Genomic DNA, 22178 nt, shown 5'->3' with positions numbered 1-22178 from the left:
ATTCTGTCACTGCTACCACTGAGAACAGTCTAGATCCATCCTCTTTGGAATTCCCTTTCAGGTAGTTGAAAGCAGCTATCAAATCCCCCCTCATTCTTCTCTGCTGCAGACTAAACAATCCTAGTTCCCTCGGCCTCTCCTCATAAGTCATGTGCTGCAGCCCCCTAATCATTTTTGTTGCCCTCCACTGGACTCTTTCCAATTTTTCCACAGCCTTCTTGTAATGTGGGGCCCAAAATTGGACACAGTACTCCAGATGAGGCTTTACCAATGTTAAATAGAGGGGAATGATCAGGTCCTCAATCTACTGGCAATGCCCCTACTTACACAGCCCCAAATGCCGTTAGCCTTCTTGGCAACAAGGGCACACTGTAGACTCATATCCAGCTTCTCATAGACTGTAACCCCTAAGTCCTTTTCTGCATAACTGCTACCTAGCCACTCAGTCCCTAGTCTGTAGCAGTGTATGGGATTCTTCCGTCCTAAGTGCAGGACTCTGCACTTGTCCTTGTTGAACCTCATCAGATTTCTTTTGGCCTAATCCTCTAATTTGTCTAGTTCCCTCTGAATCCTATCCCTACCCTCCAGTGTATCTACCACTCCTCCCAGTTTAGTGTCATCTGCGAACTTGCTGAGGGTGCAATCCATGCCATCCTCCAGATCATTAATGAAGATATTGAACAAAACCGGCCCCAGGACCAACCCTTGGGGCACTCCGCTTGATACCGGCTGCCAACTAGACATGGAGCCATTGATCACTACCCATTGAGCCTGACCATCTAGCCAGCTTTCTATCAACATTATAGTCCATTCATCCAGCCCATACTTCTTTAACTTGCCGGCAAGAATACTGTGGGAGACCATATCAAAAGCTTTGCTAAAGTCAAGGAATAACACATCCACTGCTTTCCCCTCATCCACAGAGCCAGTTATCTCATCATAGAAGGCAATTAGATTAGTCAGACAGTTAAGTTACTTTGACTGTATACCCCTGAATAGTCTCAGTGTCTGCCACGAGAAAGCATAGGGCGTACGCATGGGCTCAACAGATACTGCCAGCTGAAAATCTCCAATCCAGGGCTTGAGAGGTGCATGTGCACCTGAAGTGGAGAACCCATAGGGCTACTACTCGAAGAAGCATTCTATTCTGGCTGAGCAGACTACATTGCATCCTTGCACATACCGACTTAGCCACAGCAATCCATTGTCTCATGAGCTCAGGTGCAATTATTGCAATACCCAGAGTCTACCAAAATGCCTGCTGGTGCAAATGCAGCAATTCTCTTGCTGATTACACGAGCAGATAGGATCACACTGCATCAGAGTTGCAACAGCAGAACTGGCTGCCTGTCAAATGGCAGGGGATTACCATATCCAGGTCTTCAGCTTTAAAGCTCTCCCTGGGCAGGGAACACCATCTCAGAAACTGCTCATCCCACCACAGTCACAACTTCCTGAGGGATGGTGAAACTCCCAGTGGGCAGGGTGAAACTAGAGTGGGTGGGACATGGAGCCTTTCCAGCAGCCATCCAGTGACTGGAGAATTCCCTGCCACAGAATCTAAGGATGGCTGCAATTCAGAGCATTTTCAGGACAAATTGCAAGCACCAGCTCCGATTCAGCCTCCACACCGGATAAGAACACCCCAACAAAAATCCCTTCCTTCACCCACTATTGGGATGAGTGCTGTTAGGGTTACCTCCCCACTCTAAACTCTAGGGTATAGATCTGGGGGGACAAGAACATAAGATAGGGTTACCATCCGTCCGTATTTCCCCAGACATGTCCGGCTTTTGCGTCTCTAAATAGCCATCTGGGAGGAATTGGTAACAAGGTTAAAATGTCCGGGGTTTTTTTCTCCCTCGCCTCCCTCCCTCCCTTCCATGCAGAGTGCGGCTGCTGATTGGGCAGCTGGGCCGATTGAGCTGCTCCCATTGGCCTCCAGCAGCCAGAACCCTCCCCTGCTCCCCCCTCCCTCTGTCTGCAGCCCTGTGTAACACACAAACCGACCCACCGGGCAGCGTGTTTTGCCTACACGTGGAGCCAGAATGGTAAGGGGAGTCCAGGGGGGGCAGTCAGGGAGCAGGGGAGTGTTGGATGGGTCCCCAGCCTCCACCTGCCAGCTCCCTCCGCACGTCCCCCCCGTGGGACCCCCCCTTCCTGCCTGCCTGCGTCTCCCTTGCCTGCTTGTACTGCCAGAGCCAGCAGCAACTTCTGTCTGCTGCCCCCAGGTCCTAGCGTCCTCCATCCACTAATGGGAAGACAGGCTGCCCTTACCCTGCCCTTCCACCCTAGCCCCGAGCCTCTCCAACGCCCAAACCCCTCATCCCCAGCCCCAACCCTCATCCCCCCGCACCCTAATCCTCTGCCCCAGCCCTGAGTCTCCTTCTGCATCATAAACCCCTCATCCTCAGACCCACAGCCCTCACTTCTGCATCCCCTCTTATCCCCAAACTTCCTCCCAAACCCCCTCCCCCCTTCCCACATACACCCTCCTGCCCTCAAACTCCCTCCCAATGCCTGCACCCCCTCCGTTTGCACCGCCTCCCACCCCCAAACTCCATCCCAGAGCCTGCACCCCTCACCCCCTCCTTCACCCCCACCCCCTGCCCCAGCCCGGAGCCTGCATCCAGCACCCAAACGCTATCCCAGAGCCTGCACCCCTCCTGCACCCTAATCCCCAGCCCAGGACCTGCACCCCAGACCTCCTCCACCCACCCAACCCCCCTCCCAGAGCCTTAGGCAGGTGTGGGGGGTGGGTTCTGGGCACCAACAAAATTTCTACAGCTCTGCAACCCATGCGAGTGGATAAGAGTTGGGGCAGTCAGGGGACAAGAAGCGGGGGGGGGGGGTTGGGGTTCTGAGGGGGGCAGCTATAGTCCTAGCCTTCACAACCTCCTCAGGCAAGAAGAACAGGAGTACTTGTGGCACCTTCACAACCTCCTCAGGTAAGGAGTTCCACAAGTTGACTGTGTCCTGCGTGAAGAACTTCCTTGTATTTGTTTTAAACCTGCTGCCTATTAATTTCATTTGGTGACCCCTAGTTCTTGTATTATGGGAATAAGTAAATAACTTTTCCTTATCCACTTTCTCCACATCACTCATGATTTTATATACCTCTATCATATCCCCCCTTAGTCTCCTCTTTTCCAAGCTGAACAGTCCTAGCCTCTTTAATCTCTCCTCATATGGGACCCGTTCCAAACCCCTAATCATTTTAGTTGCCCTTTTCTGAACCTTTTCTAGTGCCAGTATATCTGTTTTGAGATGAGGAGACCACATCTGTACGCAGTATTCGAGATGTGGGCGTACCATCGATTTATATAAGGGCAATAATATATTCTCAATCTTATTCTCTATCCCTTTTTTAATGATTCCTAACATCCTGTTTGCTTTTTTGACCGCCTCTGCACACTGCGTGGACATCTTCAGAGAACTATCCACGATGACTCCAAGATCTTTTTCCTGACTTGTTGTAGCTAAATTAGCCCCCATCATATTGTATGTATAGTTGGGGTTATTTTTTCCAATGTGCATTACTTTACATTTATCCACATTAAATTTCATTTGCCATTTTGTTGCCCAAACACTTAGTTTTGTGAGATCTTTTTGAAGTTCGTCACAGTCTGCTTTGGTCCTAACTATCTTGAGCAGTTTAGTATCATCGCCACTTAACTGTTTACCCCTTTCTCCAGATCATTTATGAATAAGTTGAATAAGATTGGTCCGAGGACTGACCCTCCAGGAACACCACTAGTTACCCCTCTCCATTATGAGAATTTACCATTAATTCCTACCCTTTGTTCCCTGTCTTTTAACCAGTTCTCAATCCATGAAAGGACCTTCCCTTTTATCCCATGACAGCTTAATTTATGTAAGAGCCTTTGGTGAGGGACCTTGTCAAAGGCTTTCTGGACCCGCATGAATGACCCCCTAAGCTTATTTCTACCAGCTTAGGTTAAAATTTTCCCAAGGCACAAATTCCTTCCTTGCCTTGGTATTGCTACCACCACCAAATAATTTAAACAAACATTTAGGGAGGGCCACTTGGAGCCCTACCTCCCCCAAAATATCCCCCCGAGCACCTACACCCCCTTTCCTGTGCCTGTGGAGGCTTGAGAATAATATCCTAACCAATTGGTTACAAAGTGAGCACAGATCGAACCCCCTGGGTCTTTAGGACACTGAAAAACAATCTGGTTCTTAAAAGAAGTTTATTTAAAAAATCATAAAAGAAATACCTCTGTAAAATCAGGATGGAAGATAACTTTACAGGGTAACAAAAAGATTCCAAACACAGAGGATTTCCCCTCTAGGCAAAACTTTGAAGTTACAAAAATGGGAATAAACTTCCCTCTTAGCACAGAGAAAATTCACAAGCTAAAACAAAAGATAATCTAACCTATTTTCTTGCTATTACTTACTATTTCTGTAATATTAGATGCTTAGTTCAGATATGGCTTAGGGAGATGTATTTTCCCTGCCCTGGCTCCTTGCTAACCCGGAGAGAACAAATGAACATGAAAACAAAAAACCTTCCCCCACAGATTTGAAAGTATCTACTCCCCTTATTGGTCCTTTTGGTCAGGTGCCCACCAGATTGTATGAGCTTCTTAACCCTTTACAGGTAAAGAAGGGATTAACCATTTACAGGGTAAGGAGGGATTTTATGCTATCCTTAGCTGTATGTTTGTAACAAGTGCAAACAAGGAAGAACAAGTACAGAAATGAGGAATGAAATGAATGGTCTAACTACCCCCCACCAGCCTTGACATAGCAAATGGAAGTACATAATAAGGGGAGTGCTGACATTGATACTGTTCTCTTTCTTATGACCATGTGGTTTCTCAGTGCAAACATGGCTGGCCTGATTTTCCAAGGAAAGAAATCCACAGCTCCTGGACTCAGTTGCATCATTATTTGTGCCTGAAATTACTGTGATTGCATGTGGGCTAAACTCCATTACTGTTTGTGCATGCAATTACCATGACTCTGAGTGGAAATTGGTTAGCCGGCCAGTTAAGTATCTATCTGCCCATTTGCACATATAGCTAAATTATTCAAATGCATAGTTGTTGTAAGTGCACACAAAGGTGCACATACAGTCTGACATACAGCCAGAAATCCATGAAAATCAGACCACATGTGTCATTATCATGAACACTTTTGACAAAGCAATCACTGTATAGCTGACCTCTCAGTCCTCAAAACCAAAGGAAAGCTGCACAATACATTCAAAAGACAAGCCTGGGAGCTTACATTCATAACTTAGCTAGACACTAAAAATCATGGACTGAATACAGACAAAAGAACATAAGAATGGCCAAACTGGGTCAGACCAAAGGTCCATCTTGCGCAGTATCCTGTCTTCCAACAAAGGCCAATGCCAGGTGCCCCAGAGGGAATGAACAGAACAGGTAATCATCAAGTGATCCATCCCTTATCGCCCATTCCCAGCTTCTGGTAAAACCAAGGCTAAGGACACTATCCCTCTCCATCCTGGCTAATCGCCAGTGATGGAACTAGCCTCCATTAACTTATTTAGTTCTTTTTTGAACCCTGTTATAGTCTTGGCTTTCACAATATCCTCTGGTCCTTGTTGACTGTACATTGTGTGAAAAAATACTTCCTTTTGTTTGTTTTAAACCTGCTGCCTATTAATTTCATTTGGTGACCCCTAATTCATGTGTTATGAGAAGGAGTAAATAACACTTCCCTATTTACTTTCTCCACACCAGTCATGATTTTATAGACCTCTATCATATCCCCCCTTAGTCGCCTCTTTTTCAAGCTGAAAAGTTCCAGTCTTATTCATCTCTCCTCAGATGGAAGCAGTTCCATACCCCTAATCATTTTGTTGCCCTTTTCTGAACCTTTTCCAAATCCAATACATCTTTTTTAAGATGGGGCGACCATATCAGCATGCAGTATTCAAGATGTGGGCATACCATGGATTTATATAGAGGCAATATGATATTTTCTGTTTTATTATGTATCCCTTTCTTAATGATTCCCAACATTCTGTTTGCTTTTTTGACTGCCGCTGCACATTGAGTGGAGTCACTAGATTTATGGCTTATTACAACAATCTATAACCCATTAACCTACCTTCACCACTCATGACTGGCCAGGTGTTTATGGGCCCCTTCATTTTGAATGGTCCCTTGAAATCTGTGTTAACTACTTATGCTAATCAATCTGTTCCACCCTGTATTTAGCGGTGACACTCTGGGTATGTCTACACAGCAGCTAAAAACCCACGGCTGGCTCAGGTCAGCTCACTCGGGCTTGCGGGCCTCTGGCTGCGGGGCTGTAAAATTCCTATGTAGACATACTGGTTTGGACTGGAGCAGTGGCAGATTAGCCACTGGACCGATGGGTCCTTTGCCCAGGGGCTCCAGCAAATTGGGGACCCCCCAAAAATGGGTGCCCCTGCACCCGAACCCTGCTCCCCAGCAGGATCGCCAGGCGGGCAGGGTGGGGGACACCAGGAAGAATGGAGTCTAGGGATCTTACAGTGACATATGACCCTGTCACATGATACTGGAATCCATCTTAATCCGTGTACTTTACCATTGATGAGGCGGGGATGGGGATAAGCACAGACAAAAGATTCCCGCCTTTTGGCAACACTAAAAAAAGGGGTGGAGCAGGACAAAGAGTGTGGCCAGTCATGAGAAAACCCCTGCTTAGCACCTGAAATGTCTGCTGGATCTCACAAAGACTGTACCAGGGGAAAGGATTGGGTCCAGACTAGGAAGGAGTCTAGTCCATGAAAGAAGCTTATTGGAACATCTTTGAGGATGAGATATTACCTGTAATCAAGTATCAGAGGGGTAGCCATGTTAGTCTGGATCTGTAAAAAGCAACAAAGAGTTCTGTGGCATGTTATAGACTAACAGATGTATTGGAGCAGGCCTTCATGGGTGAATACCCACTTCATCAGACGCATGTAATGGAAATTTCCAGAGGCAGGTATAAATATGCAGGCAAGAATCAGTCTGGAGATAACGAGGTTAGTTCAATCAGGGAGAGTGACGCCCCATCATCTCTGGAATTGGCACTCTCACTGAACGACTATCCGGATATGTGGACTCTCTACTCAGATCCTACGCCACCAGCACTCCCAGCTATCTCCGTGACACCACTGATTTCCTGAGAAAAACTACAATGCATTGGTGATCTTCCAGAAAACACTCTCCTAGCCACCATGGATGTGGAGGCTCTCTACACAAACATCCACACACAGATGGAATACAAGCTGTCAGGAACAGTATCCCTGATGATGCCACAGCACAACTGGTTGCTGAGCTATGTGACTTTATCCTCACGCACAATTATTTCAAATTTGGTGACAATATATACCTCCAGACCAGTGGCACCGCTATGGGCACCCGCATGGCCCCACAATATGCCAACATTTTTATGGTTGACCTGGAACAACGCTTCCTCAGCTCTTGTTCACTCATGCCCCTTCTCTACCTACACTACATTGATGACATCTTCATCATCTGGACCCATGGAAAGGAGACTCTGGAAGAATTCCACCATGATTTCAACAGCTTCCACCCCACCATCAACCTCAGCCTTGACCTGTGACGTTGTGCAGTCTATATGGTTTTATAAAAACTTGATAATAAGTCAATATAATGTGACAGATAGTTTTAGAGAAAATACGGTAATAAGTGAATGTAACGTAACTGGGATATGCTTCATGCAAAAGGTCTCTTGTAAGGTATCATTACAAAGCTTATAATCTACTGAGTATGATCATCTGATTTGTATAAATGTACCACTCTTGTATCTAAAACTAGAAATATAAAATGTAACTCTGAGGGCCTATTGTAATTGTGTAAAGTGTGGACCATTAATGATGGTTTGGAATCTTGATGACTCCCATTGTCTGCAGATGGCTGTATTTACCTGTGAGTCTTCCTGTATATGTGTGTGCTGGCAAGTGAGTAATGAAGTCTTGCAGTGACATGTGATCATGTCACCTGAACTGAAATCCATCTTTAACCTGGTGCTTTTCCAGTGAGGGGGGGTGGAAACCCAGAGGGACAAAGGGTTCCCGCCTTATGCAAAAGATATATAAAGCGGGGAAGAGAACAGAGAGTGAGAGGGAGCCATCATGAAGAATCCCCTAGCTACCATCTGAGCGGCAACAAGAGCTGTACCAGGGGAAAGAATTGTGCCCAGGCCTGGAAGGTGTCCAGTCTGAGAAAAAACTTACTGAAGCATCTCTGAGGGTGAGATTATCTGTATTCAGTTTGATTAGGCATAGATTTGCGCATTTTATTTTATTTTGCTTGGTGACTTACTTTGTTCTGTCTGTTACTACTTTGAACCACTTAAATCCTACTGTCTGTATTTAATAAAATCACTTTCTATTTAGTAATTCACTCAGAGTATGTATTAATACCTGGGGGAGCAAACAACTGTGCATATCTCTCTATCAGTGTTATAGAGGGCGAACAATTTATGAGTTTGCCCTGCATAAGCTTTATGCAGGGTAAAACGGATTTATTTGGGTTTAGACCCCATTGGGAGTTGGGCATCTGAGTGCTAAAGACAAGTGCACTTCTGTAAGCTGTTTTCAGGTAAACTTGCAGCTTTGGGACAGGAGATTCAGACCCTGGATCTGTGTCTGGAGCCAGACGGGAGTGTCTGGCTCAGCAAGACAGGGTGCTGGAGTCCTGAGCTGGCAGGGAAAACAGAAGCAGGGGTAGTCTTTGCACATCTGGTGGCAGCTCCCAAGGGGGTTTCTGTGATCCAACCCGTCACAGTCCCACCATCAACCTCAGCCTTGACCAATCTACACAGGAGGTCCACTTCCGAGACACCACAGTACAAATACGTGACAGTCATGTTAACACCACCCTATACCGAAAACCCACCGACTGCTATGCCTACCTTCATGCCTCCAGCTTCCATCCTGGACACACCACACGATCCATCATCTACAGCCAAGCATTGAGGTACAACCGCATTTGCTCCAAGTCCTCAGACAGAGACCAACACCTACAAGATCTTCACCAAGAATTCTCAAAACTACGATACCTCCACAAGGAAATAAGAAAACAAATCAACAGAGCCAGACGTGTACCCTGAAGCCTCCTGCTGCAAGACAAGCCCAAGAAAGAAACCAACAGAACTCCACTGGCATCACCTACAGTCCTCAGCTAAAATTTCTCCAACACATCATCAGTGATCTACAACCCACCCTGGACAATGATCCCTCGCTTTCACAGACTTTGGGAGGCAGGCCAGTCCTTGCCCACAGCCAACCTGCCAACCTTAAGCATATTCTCACCAGCAACCACGCACCGCACCATAACAACTCTAACTCAGGAACCAACCCATGCAACAAACCTCGATGCCAACTCTGCCCACATATCTACACCAGCAACACCATCACAGGACCTAACCAGATCAGCTACAACATCACCGGCTCATTCACCTGCAAGTCCACCAATGTTATATATGCCACCATGTGCCAGCAATGCCCCTCTGCAATGTACATCAGCCAAACTGGACAGTCCCTACATAAAAGGATAAATGGACACAAGTCAGATATTAGGAATGGCAATATACAAAAACCTGTAGGAGAACACTTCAACCTCCCTGGACAAACAATAGCAGATGTAAAGGTAGCCATCTTACAGCAAAAAAACTTCAGGACCAGACTCCAAAGAGAAACTGCTGAGCTTCAGTTCATTTGCAAATTTGACACCATCAATTTAGGATTAAACAAAGACTGTGAATGGCTGGCCAACTACAAAAGCAGTTTCTCCTCCCTTGGTGTTCACACCTCAACTGCTAGCAGAGGACCTCACCCTCCCTGATTGAACTAACCTCGTTATCTCCAGACTGATTCTTGCCAGCATATTTATACCTTCCTCTGGACATTTCCATTACATGTGTCTGACGAAGTGGGTATTCACCCATGAAAGCTTATGCTCCAATATTTCTGTTAGTCTATAAGGTGCCACAGGACTCTTTGTTGCTTTTTACCTGTAATCAGTTTCATAATGTATTAGGCGTAGACTTGCATGTTTTGTTTTATTCTGTTTTGTAACTTACTTTGTTCTGGCTGTTATTACTAGAAACCTCTTAAATCCTACTTTTATACTTAATAAAATTAATTTTTGTTTATTACTCATAGATTCATAGACTTTAAGGTCAGAAAGGACCATTATGATCATCTAGTCTGACCTCCTGCACAACGCAGGCCACAGAATCTCACCCACCCACTCCTGTAACAAACTCCCAATCTATGCCTGAGTTATTGAAGTCCTCAAATAGTGGTTTAAAGACCTCAAGGTGCAGAGAATCCTCCTGCAAGTGACCCGAGCCCCATGCTGCAGAGGAAGCCGAAAAACCTCCAGGACCTCTGCCAATCTGCCCTGTAGGAAAATTCCTTCCCAACCCCAAATATGGTGATCAGCTACACCCTGAGCATGTGGGCAAGACTCACCAGCCAGCACCCAGGAAAGAATTCTCTGTAGTAACTCAGATCCCACCCCAGCTAACATCCCATCACAGACCATTGGGCATATTTACCTGCTAATAATCGAAGATCAATTAATTGCCAAAATTAGACTATCCCATCATACAATCCCCTCCATAAACTTATCAAGCTTAGTCTTGAAGCCAGATAGGTCTTTTGCCTCTACTGCTCCCCTTGGAAGGCTGTTCTAGAACTTCACTCCTCTAATGGTTAGAAACCTTTGTCTAATTTATTGATAAACCCAGAGTAAGTGATTAATTCCTAGGGGAGCAAACAGCTGTGCATATCTCTCTATCAGTGATACAGAGGGTGAACAATTTACGAATTTGCCCTGCATAAGCTGTATACAGAGTAAAACGGATTTATTTGGGGTTTGGATCCCATTAGGAGCTGGGTGTCTGAGTGCTGGAGACAGATAACCTGCTGAGCTGTTTTTAGTTAAAGTCTGCAGCTTTGGGGGCATGGGCCAGACCCTGGGCCTGTGCTGCAGCACAACAAGGCAGGGTTATGGAGTCCCAAGCTGGCAGAGGAAATGGGCTCAGAGGTAATTTCAGCACATCAGGTGACAGTCCCAAGGGGATCTCTGTGACCGAACCCGTCATACCTGGTATTGTTTAATTGGTTTCGTTTTTGTAATCAAGGTGTGAGTAAGTGGGGTGTTATTCAGATCCCTGAACTGCCAACACTACATAACTTTTAATCAAGAGGCTTGACTCTAGATCCAACACTGGTGTTAGGAGGAGCCCAAGCATCATTATTTAGGCTGAGCTGCAGAGGGAGAGCAGGTGGCTGGAAGCTGCAGCTCGGTGACGATGGCAGAGTTCAATGTCGGGAGCGTTCTGGTGACTGGATCCAATCGAGGAATCGGCCTGGGACTCGTGAAGCAATTTCTAGAGCTACCAAATCCACCAGAATGGATCTTTGCCACCACCAGGGAGCTGGATGGATCCCAAAGCAAGGTGAGGATGAAATCTGGGCTTTACAGGAAGGTTTGGGCAACTGATGGCCCAGAAACAGCCTGAGAATTGGGTTTCCCTGCAGTACAGGCTGCAACGATGGGATAAGATAAGGAGCGGGTTCCCTTTAAAAGCATTTGAGAGGCTCAAATGAGAAACCCAGAGCTCACTGTAAAACTCAAACACTAGTTTGAGTCTCAGCTCAGGAATAGAGAGGCAAGATGCTACCAATATTTTAACAAGGGGCTTGTTATAAAATGTTCCACTGTGGCCTGTGATAAACCCCATGCCCTAAAGGTATCTAGAGAGGGCTGACTCTGTCAGAGACAGGACAGAGAAATCACCCAGGCCCCCTACATTTCTACATTTGTTTGCCAGAGGCTGAGAATGGGAGACAGGGGATGGGTCACTTGATGATTACCTGTTCTGTTCATTCCCTCTGGAGCACCTGGCATTTGCCACTGTCAGAAGACAGGACACTGGGCTAGATGGACCTTTGGTTTGACCCAATATGGCCGTTCTTATGTGGTGGAATTTTGTAACTGGGTCTCTTGTGACACCCCATCCCCACTGCACAAGGCTGCAGAGGAGCCTCTCTGAGGTATCTGGTTCACTCACCCACATGCCACTTGTTGTGGGACAGGGGAGTTCCAGGAGTTGGCTGCTCCACACTCAGTCACCAGCACCTTCCTTGAAGGTTTCACCCAATCCCAGGTACTGCACAGCTGAGGTCAGAGCCATCCTACACACTGATCATCTTCCAGTATTTTTCTAACCGAGTGAAAATGTTTCTCTTTCCAGGAGGTAATGGAGCTGGCATTGAAGCATCCAAACCTGGTGGTGCTGCAGCTGGGTATGTAGCCATCTCTGCATCTATTCATTCAGACAGGGGTGGGCTTGGGAGGAAGATGAGGGGCCCAATTCTCCATGGATGGCACAATGTGGTGCCACACTTGTGCATGGTGGTGAAGCACTAACAGTTCAGAGTGGAGCATGTCACACCCACTCTGCCCCGCTGTAATGGCTGACCGCTAATAGAGTTACTCTTAACTCAAGTGGAAGAGACCCATGATTTTAGTGCTGAAGGTACAAACCCAGTGCGGGTTCTATGCCTTATCCACTAAGTCTCCATTAAGAGTGCCCAAGGGACTGATATTTCATCTCCTACCAAATCTTGCAATACCCCCATGGCACCTGTGGCATGTGTCCCTGTGCAACTGCTGCACATTGTTTGCAGTTTCCTAGCCCGCAAATTCCAATAATCTCTCCCTGCATGCAGAGCCAACAGCTGTTTTGTTCTCAGAAGTTCAGCAGCTTGTGCTCTCTCATGGGAACTTTGATTCTTTCTTATGGGTTTCCAGGATCTAAAATAAATGCCATATTAGATTGAAAGCTGTGGGTTTCTATTTGGATCCAGAAAAAACATGATGATGACGCTTGTGTTTGTGGTGTGCTTGCTGCTTGTCTGAAATATATCCTGTGCTATGTTTGTTTGTTTGGGGGACCATGTGCTGACCGTGTGTGTGCTGAGCCCAGCGGCCTGCTAGGCAAGGCTGAGAGTTTCTTAAGGAGGCTGTGATCCCTAAGCCTTTTAGCACCCATCAACCCTTAACTAGGGGGCGGGGCTACTCAGGGAGACCAGGGCTTTAAAAAGCCTGCTTCTAAGCGACCAGAGGAGCTAGCGAACAGGAGCAGTTAACAGGGGAGTTTTGCGAGGGAGTTCTCCAGGGGGAGCATGAGCAGGGGCTAGAATTCAACATTCTTTAAACTTAAAAGCCAAAACCACCCCCTTGATATAAACAAAACAACAACAAAGGAACCAGCTGCAGGAGTAAAAAGACAATGCAGGCAGAAGTCCAGCAACAGAGTGGGGGCTACCCAGTTTATTGCACCCAATGCAGCATGTATGATTACCTGCCCTGTGGGCAGGTGGTGTATGTGTGCATTTGGTGCAAGGAGCTCTTGGCCCTCTGAGACCGTGTACGGGCTTTGGAGACCAGAATGGCTGAACTGGAGAAGCTGAGGGAGACAGAGAGGTACACAGATGAGACTTTCTGGGACACAGTAGAACAGACCCACCCCTGGTCTGGCAACCTATGTGCTATTGAGGAGGATGAAAGTCCCAGGGAAGGGGAACATCCAACTGGAGCAGAGGGAAACAATCCCCTATTTGGGACCCTCCTTCCAGATGATGTTGTGATATCCTCTCACACTGAGGATACCTCTCCGGGGGAGGGAACTCCAGGTATTAGAAAGAGACAGGTATTAGTAATGGGTGATTTGATCATTAGAAACATAGAGAGCTGGGTTTGCAAAGACCGGGAGAACCGTATGGTGACTTGCCTGCCTGGTGTGAAGGTTGCGGATCTCTCAAGACCTCTAGATAGACTTATGTGTAGTGCTGGGGAGGAGCCGGTGGTCATGGTACATGTAGGTACCAGTGACATAGGGAAGGATAGGAGAGAGGTCCTGGAGGCCAAATTTAGGCTGCTAGGTAAGAGATTGAGGTTCAGGGGGAAGGGATAGCTCAGTGGTCTGAGCATTAGCCTGCTAAACCCAGGGTTGTGAGTTCAATCCTTAAGGGGGCCACTTGGGGATCCAGGGCAAAATCAGTACTTGGTCCTGCTAGTGAAGGCAGGGGGCTGGACTCGATGACCTTTCAAGGTCAAAATGGAACCAGATTGCTGGCACTTAACATTAAAAAGGTCGTAGAGCAGTTTTTAAACTAAGGGCTGGGGAAAAGCCGACAGGTGCAGAGAAGAACATGGTTTGGACATCCCTTAGGGGAGGATCTATTAATAGAGAATCTCTATGTCCTAGTGGAGACGAGAGGATGGAAAATGATAAAATACAGGCAGGGTTTGATCAGAAACAATCAAATAAAAAAGAGTCCCATTCAATTACATTGTGTAATGGCAGACAGATAAAAGGGTACAAGTTTTTAAAGTACTTATATAACAATGCTAGAAGTCTAAATAATAAAATGGGTGAACTAGAGTGCCTTGTATTAAATGAGAATATTGATATAATAGGCATGTAAGGGTTCCTCGCTCTCCCGCTCGGAGGGAGGCCACTCCGGCTGGCCCCAGTCTGGTCCGGACCAGAGTCTGCAGGGTAGCCGGGAGCCCACAATAGGGCTGGGGGATCAATTGTCACTACCAGGCTTCGGCCTGGGCTGGGGTAGCTCAAGTAGTCCACAAATAACCAGTCTTTAAAGGCGGGCCTTGGCCTGGGTGGAACCCAGGCAGCCAGTGAGCAAACAGTCTTTAGAGGGCTGGCGTTAACCTGGGCAGGGCTCTCCAGGTGAGTGATAAGGGAGCTCCCGTCCTGGGCTAGAGCCTCCTTGCACCGGGTGGGTGGTCAGCCACCCGGGCTGGGCAGCAAGGGGACGCAGGCCCACCCTACTCCACCGCATCCCAGCCCAGGGCCCTGGCAGGGGCAGGACTGGCTGCCCCTGTGTCGGCGGGGATCCGGCCGCAACACGCCGACTGAGCTAGGCCGGGCTCTCCAGCTGGCTGCTCCGTGGCTGCCCCTGGGCTACTTCCTGCCTCCCCAGGGTTTGATACCTGCGGCCTCCAGGCTTCTTCCAGCTCCTTGGAGTAAATCGCAGCAGGTACTCTGGACCAGACCTCGTCCACGCCTGGGGATCGGGAACAGCCAGGTGCAGGCTCCTCTCAGGGGCCTCTGGAGAACAGGCCGAGCATCCTCCTCCGTTGCAGGCGCTCCCCCAGCTGTGCTGCAGGGCCGGCCTTTTATACTTCCGGCCATGCCCCGGTCCTTCCGGTCAGGGGGGCGGGGCGATCTAGGCTCTGCCCTCCAAGGGGCATGTAGGGGTCCCTTGCTCTCCCACTCGGAGGGAGGCCACTCAGCCTCACTACAAGGCATCACAGAAACTTGGTGGAATGAGGATAATCAATGGGATACAGTAATACCAGGGTACAAAATATATCGGATGGACAGAACAGGTCGTGCTGGAGAGGGAGTGGCATTATATGTGAAAGAAAGCGTAGAATCAAATGAAGTAAAAATTGTAAATGAATCAAACTGTACCATAGAATCTCTATGGATAGAAATTCCATGCTCTAATAATAAGAATATAGGCGTGGGGATATATTACCGACCATCTGACAGGATGGTGATAGTGACTGTGAAATGCTCAGGGAGATTAGAGAGGCTATTAAAATAAAAAACTCAATAATAATAAGGGGGGATTTCCGTTATCCCCATATTGACTGGGTACATGTCACCTCAGGATGGGATGCAGAGATAAAGTTTCTTGACACCTTAGATGACTGCTTCTTGGAGCAGCTGGTCCTGGAACCCACCAGAGGAGAGGCAATTCTTGATTTAGTCTCAAGTGTAGCACAGGATCTGGTCCAAGAGATGAATAGAGCTGACCTGCTTGGCAATAGTGATCATAATATAATTAAATTTAATATCCTTGTGGCAGGAAAAACACCACAGTGGCCCAACACTGTAGCATTTAATTTCAGAAAGGGGAACTACACAAAAATGAGGAGATTAGTTAAACAGAAATTAAAGGGTACAGTGCCAAAAGTGAAATCTCTGCAAGCTGTATGGAAACTTTTTAAAGACACCATAATAGAGGTTCAACTTAAATGTATCCCCAAATTAAAAAACATAGTAAGAGAACCAAAAAAGAGCCACCATAGCTAAACAACAAAGTAAGAGAAGCAGTGAGAGGCAAAAAGGCATCCTTTAAAAAGTGGAAGTTAAATCCTAGGAGGAAAATAGAAAGGAGCATAAACACTGGCAAATGAAGTGTAAAAATACAATTAGGAAGGCCAAAAAAGAATTTGAGGAACAGTTAGCCAAACACTCAAAAAGTAATATCAAAAATTTTTTTAAGTACATCAGAAGCAGGAAGCCTGCTAAACAACCAGGGGGGCCGCTGGACGATTGAGGTGCTAAAGGAGCACTCAAGGATGATAAGACCATTGCTGAGAAACTAAATGAATTCTTTGCATCGGTCTTCACAGCTGAGGATGTGAGGGAGATTCCCAAACCTGAACCATTCTTTTTAGGTGACAGATCTGAGGAACTGTCCCAGATTGAGGTGTTATTAGAGGAGGTTTTGGAACAAATTGATAAATTAAACAGCAATATGTCACCAGGACCAGATGGTATTCACCCAAGAGTTCTGAAGGAACTCAAATGTGAAATTGCAGAACTAACAAATGTAGTCTGTAACCTATCATTTAAATCAGCTTCTGTACCAGATGACTGGAGGATAGCTAATGTGGCGCCAGTTTTTAAAAAGGGCTCCAGAGGTCATCCCAGCAATTACAGGCCTGTAAGCCTGACTTCAGTACTGGGGAAACTGGTTTAAACTATAATAAAGAACAATGTTGTCAGACATATAGATGAACATAATTTGTTGAGGAAGAATCAACATGGTTTTAGTAAAGGGAAATCATGCCTCACCAATCTACTAGAATACTCTGAGGGGGTCAACAAGCATGTGGACCAAGGGGATCCAGTGGATATAGTGTACTTAGATTTTCAGAAAGCCTTTGACAAGGTCCCTCACCAAAGGTTCTTACGTAAAGTAAGCTTCCACGGGATAAGAGGGAAGGTGCTCTCCTGGATTTAGTTCAAAGAGATTAAGCATATTTTTTTACAAATTTCAAGGGATTTCCTCCTGCCCCTGGAATCAGAGGCAGTGTGGGAGAGTTCCCAGATGGGCTTGAGGGAGATGCAAGCGAGTTAGTGAGGCTGCTTTCATTCGCCGACCGAAGATAGGGTCAACAGCTAAATGGGCTGGTAGAGCTGATAGACAGGGCAGAGCTGCTATAGGAAGGATGATTCTGAATCCCCTGTGCTGTCTGTAGATGTCACAGATCCAAACAGCATAAAGGCAGCTGTGCAGAGAGTGGAGGAGCATGTGCAAGGACATGGACTGAATCTCCTGATAAACAACGCTGGCATAATACGGTTCACCACCATGGAGAATGAGAACGCTGAGACCATGGAACTTATATACCTAACTAACACAGTTGGGCCCCTGCTGGTGAGCCAGGTAAGAACACACCTGACAGCCAGGAAACTCCTCTGACACTGAGCAAAGACTGCCCTGGAACGAGCTGAGACTCTTGGCTCGGGCAAATTTTTGACTCATTTTTCAAAAACAAGGTGACCTGCATTTTCAGACTCAAGAGAGACTCTCTAACATCCCCTAACACTGGCCACCAGCAGGATTTGAACCTTGAGCACCAAAGCGCAGTCTTCTACCACTTGGGCTAATGAAATAACTCCACTGGTCGCAGTAGTAGGTTGTTATCCTCTGGTGCTTCAGTCAGTATAATCACATGTTCTCTTCTGGTTCAAAGGCTGTACCAGAGGGCCATGCAGCCATAAGGGTGAGGGCTAGATTGTGCCCTGCCAAGGAGCCCCTTCCCCATGTGGTTTGAGCATTGGCCTGCTAAACCTAGGCTTGTGAGTTCAATCCTTGAGGGGGCCATTTAGGGATCTGGGGCAAAAATCTGTCAGGGACGGTACTTGGACCTGCTGTGAAGGCAGGGGACTGGACTCGATGACCTTTCAAGGTTCCTTCCAGTTCTATGAAATAGGTATATCTCCATATTAAAAAATGCTCCTACCCGGAGGCTGGGCACAGGCCCAGACCATGTGTTCTAGGAGCACAAGGATTGTGCAGGGTTAATGCCTGCAGCAAGACTCACCTCTCGGAAGGAGCAGAGCAGGCTCCCTTCAGGGAGAGCACACTCTTACCCATAGAAGGGTTTCCCAGTCATCATATGCCCAAGAACTATGGGATACACCAAGCTGCCTGAATCACACACTCCATCTTCAGAGCCTCCCTCTCCCTGACCTTAACATCACTGATAGGGTCCTTCCCTGGAACAGCGGTGTCACCCCTGTTGTAACACAGTCATCGGTATCTCCCTCAGGAGTTCTTGCCATTACTGAAGAAAGCTGCCCAGCAGAGTACCCAGACAGGGCTGAGCTGCAGCAAGGCCGCCATTGTCAACATGTCCAGCATCGCTGGTTCCATAGAAGTAGTTCCAATGTGGGAATTGTGGCAAACACCCAGCTACCGCTGCAGCAAGGTACCATATGGGACCCCTCTCACTCCCTTCCAGCATAACTAGCTCCTACCTTGTATCAACACACGTGCCTCCTCTGCTGTTCCTTCTAAACACCTCGGTCTCCCCCGCCAGCTTCCCTGCAGAGCTCCTGCCCCATTAGCCCCCTTCTACCCGGCTTCTTGCTACAGATTTAAGGAAACAGTGCATGTGTCCCTGCATCTCCCCCTTTATAGTCAACCTTTAGCCAGAATTACTCTTTAACAACAAATCAGAGATCCGGACGTATTACCAGCTTCCAAACTCATCCAGCTTTGGTCGCCATTGGGCAGTGAGGAGGGTTGTGTTCAGTGGGATCCTCTCCCCACTCTGAGACTGCCGGGAATGTTATTGCTACAAGGGTCACAGGAATTCAGCTGGGTTTGGAACCAGCTGCTGGTGCCATCTGTTCCTTGTGTACTGAATCCCTTGATGAGTCTCAGCTGTGTAGAATCTCAAGGTGTAGCTACAGCCAATGCCAACAGCTGAGCTTGGCCAAGGATTTTCCTCCTTTCGTTTTATCAGGATTGGGTCTCCTGGTTTCTGCTTGGCTCAGCATTCCAGCCTATAAAAGGATAAAACCAGAGATTTCTGGGATTTGGTATCTCACAGCCTTGTACCCTTTACGCAGGGGCAGCAAAGATTGAAGATTTATTGTGAGGTGGGCAGTTTTCTTTTGGTCTGTTGCTAGAGTTGCCAACCCTCCAGAATGGGCCTGGAGTCTCCCAGAATCAGCATCGATCTTCCAGTGACCATTGAAAGCAATCCAGGAGATTTTAATGGGATATTTTAAGAAAATTACATCATGTTATGTGTGTGTGGGGGGAAATCTCTCAGAATAGCTTCAATGAGAGTTGGCAACCTTATCTGTCGCCCCAAGCTGCTGAGCTGGGTTTGTCCACTGAGTGAAGTGGGAGCTGCCCTCTAGTTCAGCAGTACTGCTTATGTATGAAGCTCCTCATATTCCGCCCAGTGCTATTTATCTCCTCCCCTGTCAGCCCAGATGACTCCCCCTCCACCCTTGCATATCAGTACTGTGGGATCGGGGGTCATGTCCTGTAGGGAAGACGGCCCTCTGTCCTGTGCTCTTATCTCTGCTCACCGTGTGTCCCACCCACAGGCTGCTCTGAACATGATCACCAGGTGCCAGTCCTTGGAGTACAAAAACTGTGGGATTCTGTGCACTTCTATCCACCCTGGCTGGGTGAAAACCAGAATGGGAACAGAGAAGGTAGGGGTCATAACACATTTACAATCTCTTGGTTAGGGTGACTGGCCACTTCCATCCACAGCACATCAGGGAGGCCTTACAGTCTTGGTTCTGCCACAGACTCATCTGTACACCCAGATCACAACTACGTTAAACTTGGGAGCAGCGCAAAGCAGACAAAGCATACTGGCCTGTTTCCCCCAGCTCCTGACCCCTGCATTCCCCTGCAAAGCCCAGTTTCCCCCTCTCTCCTCTAAACAACCCACAGCACAGCATGCAAGAGCCAGGATCCTCAGAGGTATTTGGGTACCTAACTCCCACTGATTTCTATAAATGCAATGTCCTGGCCAAAGTCCAATGTGGGGGGAAATACATTCAGCTGAGCTAAACTCCCCCTGCAGTTTGATCTGGATAGAGTGGGCCTGATTTGCCACTGCCCTGCACCTTGCACATTTCTACCAGTGTAAAGTGGGCGTTAATATCTACCACATCAGAATGCTAAGGTGTGACAGAGTATTCTTAATGTACGTAGTTAAGCATTGCCATGTTCCATGCCAGAAGTGATCCATAAATAGTGTATACAAAATTATTCATACTGCTTTCCTGCAAAGGCCTTTAATGCTTTGGGATGATTCTACAGGACTGATCCAAACCCCATTGAGGCCAATGGAAAGATTCCCATTGACAGCTATGGGGTTTTGATGAGACTCTAAATGCACAAGTGTGAGGAACATCAACTCTCATTTTAGTACATTCTTATTTATTTGTGTATTTTGTAGCACAGAGCCCACAGCCCCATTGTACTAGGCATTGTACAAATATCTGCAAAGGCAACTTACCCTGAAGATCCTACTGAAGCTAATACGATAAGATGTTGAGGGAGGAGACTTGGTCCACTGCTAGGAACATAGTAACTGTAATGCGTTCCCCCCGGGGTGCCACCTGGAACTAGGGTACTATTGAGCCTCTGACCCAACAACCTGGGCTCCCTCTCACACTGTGCTGCTGTGACAAGTTGCAAAGCCCTCCAGCCTGCACTTTCACCAGCTTTCACACAGGTATGGACACACCCAGCGGCAGTTACATGCAGGGCTCTCTAACCTCCAGCCTCCCAGCCTAGGCCCCAGAGCAGCACCACCCTACCCTGGTCAAATCTGGCCAATATATGGGTTTAACACCCGGTCCGCCTCTCCCTCAATGTGAAGAGGACAATGCATACTTGTGGAAACCAAGCTGAGATTTTCCCCAGACACCTTAGTCAAATGCACACTGGTTTGGAGTACATATAAAATAAGTTTATTAACTATAAAAGGATAGATTTATAAGAGATTATAAGTGATAACAAACAGATCAAAACAGATTACCTAGTAAATAAACAAAATCGCAAACTGAGCTTAACATACTAGATAGGTAGGATATGAATTAGCAAATTCTCACCCTGAATGATAAACAGGCTGGCAGATTCCTAAAGCACAAGCTGTCTTGGCTTTGCCGCTTGGGTTTCCCACGTTTTCATACACAGGCTAGAAATCCCTCTAGCCTGAGACCATCATTTCCTCCCTGTTCATTCTTTGTTCCTCAGGTGTTTCCAGGTGTGTTGTTGTCGGGTCCCATCATGATCTCACTTTTCCCCTTTTATATCGTCTTCCCACTTGCCGGAAAGCTCTTTTGCTGTGACCTGGGTCAAACAGTTCCCATTATGTAGTGCTATCTATGACAGGTTTCTATTGTTCACAGTTCCTGGGGTAATCCTTGTGCTTGTGTGCATTTCCTCAGTAAACCATTAACATTGTTGGGCCTTTTTACTATTGCAGCTGAAAGGCTGCTTGTGGGGGTTTTCAACCTCAGAACATGTTTCAGTAACACATACACAGCCAAACTTCATAACTTCACATACGACGATAGCACATACGCTCCAACGAGATATTAATATCTAGCAGATCAAGACTTTTAGAATGACACCTCACAAGGCATACGTAGTACAAAACATATCCTAATTACATGACAGTGGTGAATATTGTGGTGCCAGGATGTCACAGTAAGAATGGCCTGAAAGATGCAGTTTTGCCCTACCTAACAGCATCACTTTAACCCTACAGGCCCCACAGACCGTGGAGCAAACCACTCAAGCAATCCTGAAGATGCTTTCCATGTTCTCTGAGAAGGAGAATGGTTCCTTCGTGGGCTGGGATGGACAAATCTATCCCTGGTGAGAGATGAGCTTGCCAGGTGTGATTAGATCATAGAGGTGCCGGCTGTGTTACCTGTACATGACACACCAATAAACAACCTGAGCTGAATTACAACCCATTTCTTGAGCCTTTCTCCTCTGCTGGTCTCTGATGCAGGTGGGAGATCCATTTAACCCTGCTATGCTGTTACTGAGCCGTCTAGAGAGC

At 47.1% G+C, this 22178-nt stretch overlaps 2 protein-coding genes across 2 annotated transcripts in view; one reads left to right on the top strand and one right to left on the bottom strand.

Moving 5' to 3' along the window:
- Positions 1-22178, bottom strand: part of LOC103307318 (C-signal-like) — a 291414-nt gene that overhangs the window by 37297 nt on the left and 231939 nt on the right. The gene's annotated exons all lie outside the window — the stretch shown is intronic.
- On the top strand, positions 1764-22106 carry LOC101931794 (C-signal-like). The gene is made up of 7 exons (XM_065567774.1): positions 1764-2051; positions 11230-11469; positions 12268-12319; positions 17319-17506; positions 18396-18554; positions 19690-19800; positions 21879-22106. Exons 2-7 carry the CDS (start codon positions 11323-11325, stop codon positions 21990-21992), a joined length of 771 nt encoding a protein of 256 aa, XP_065423846.1. The 5' UTR covers positions 1764-2051; positions 11230-11322; the 3' UTR covers positions 21993-22106.

This window comes from Chrysemys picta, chromosome 14 (genome assembly GCF_011386835.1).
Source record: "Chrysemys picta bellii isolate R12L10 chromosome 14, ASM1138683v2, whole genome shotgun sequence".
Lineage (NCBI taxonomy): Eukaryota > Metazoa > Chordata > Testudines > Emydidae > Chrysemys > Chrysemys picta.
The sequence above is the reverse complement of the archived record's forward strand: the minus strand, read 5'-3'. Positions and strand labels throughout refer to the sequence as shown.

Coding starts and splice junctions, on each gene's coding strand:
- LOC101931794 (XM_065567774.1), top strand. CDS start 11,323: ATGGCAGAGTTCAATGTCGGGAGCGTTCTGGTGACTGGATCCAATCGA. Junction 11,470..12,267: donor TGGATGGATCCCAAAGCAAG/GTGAGGATGAAA, acceptor TTCTCTTTCCAG/GAGGTAATGGAGCTGGCATT. Junction 19,801..21,878: donor CCAGAATGGGAACAGAGAAG/GTAGGGGTCATA, acceptor TTAACCCTACAG/GCCCCACAGACCGTGGAGCA.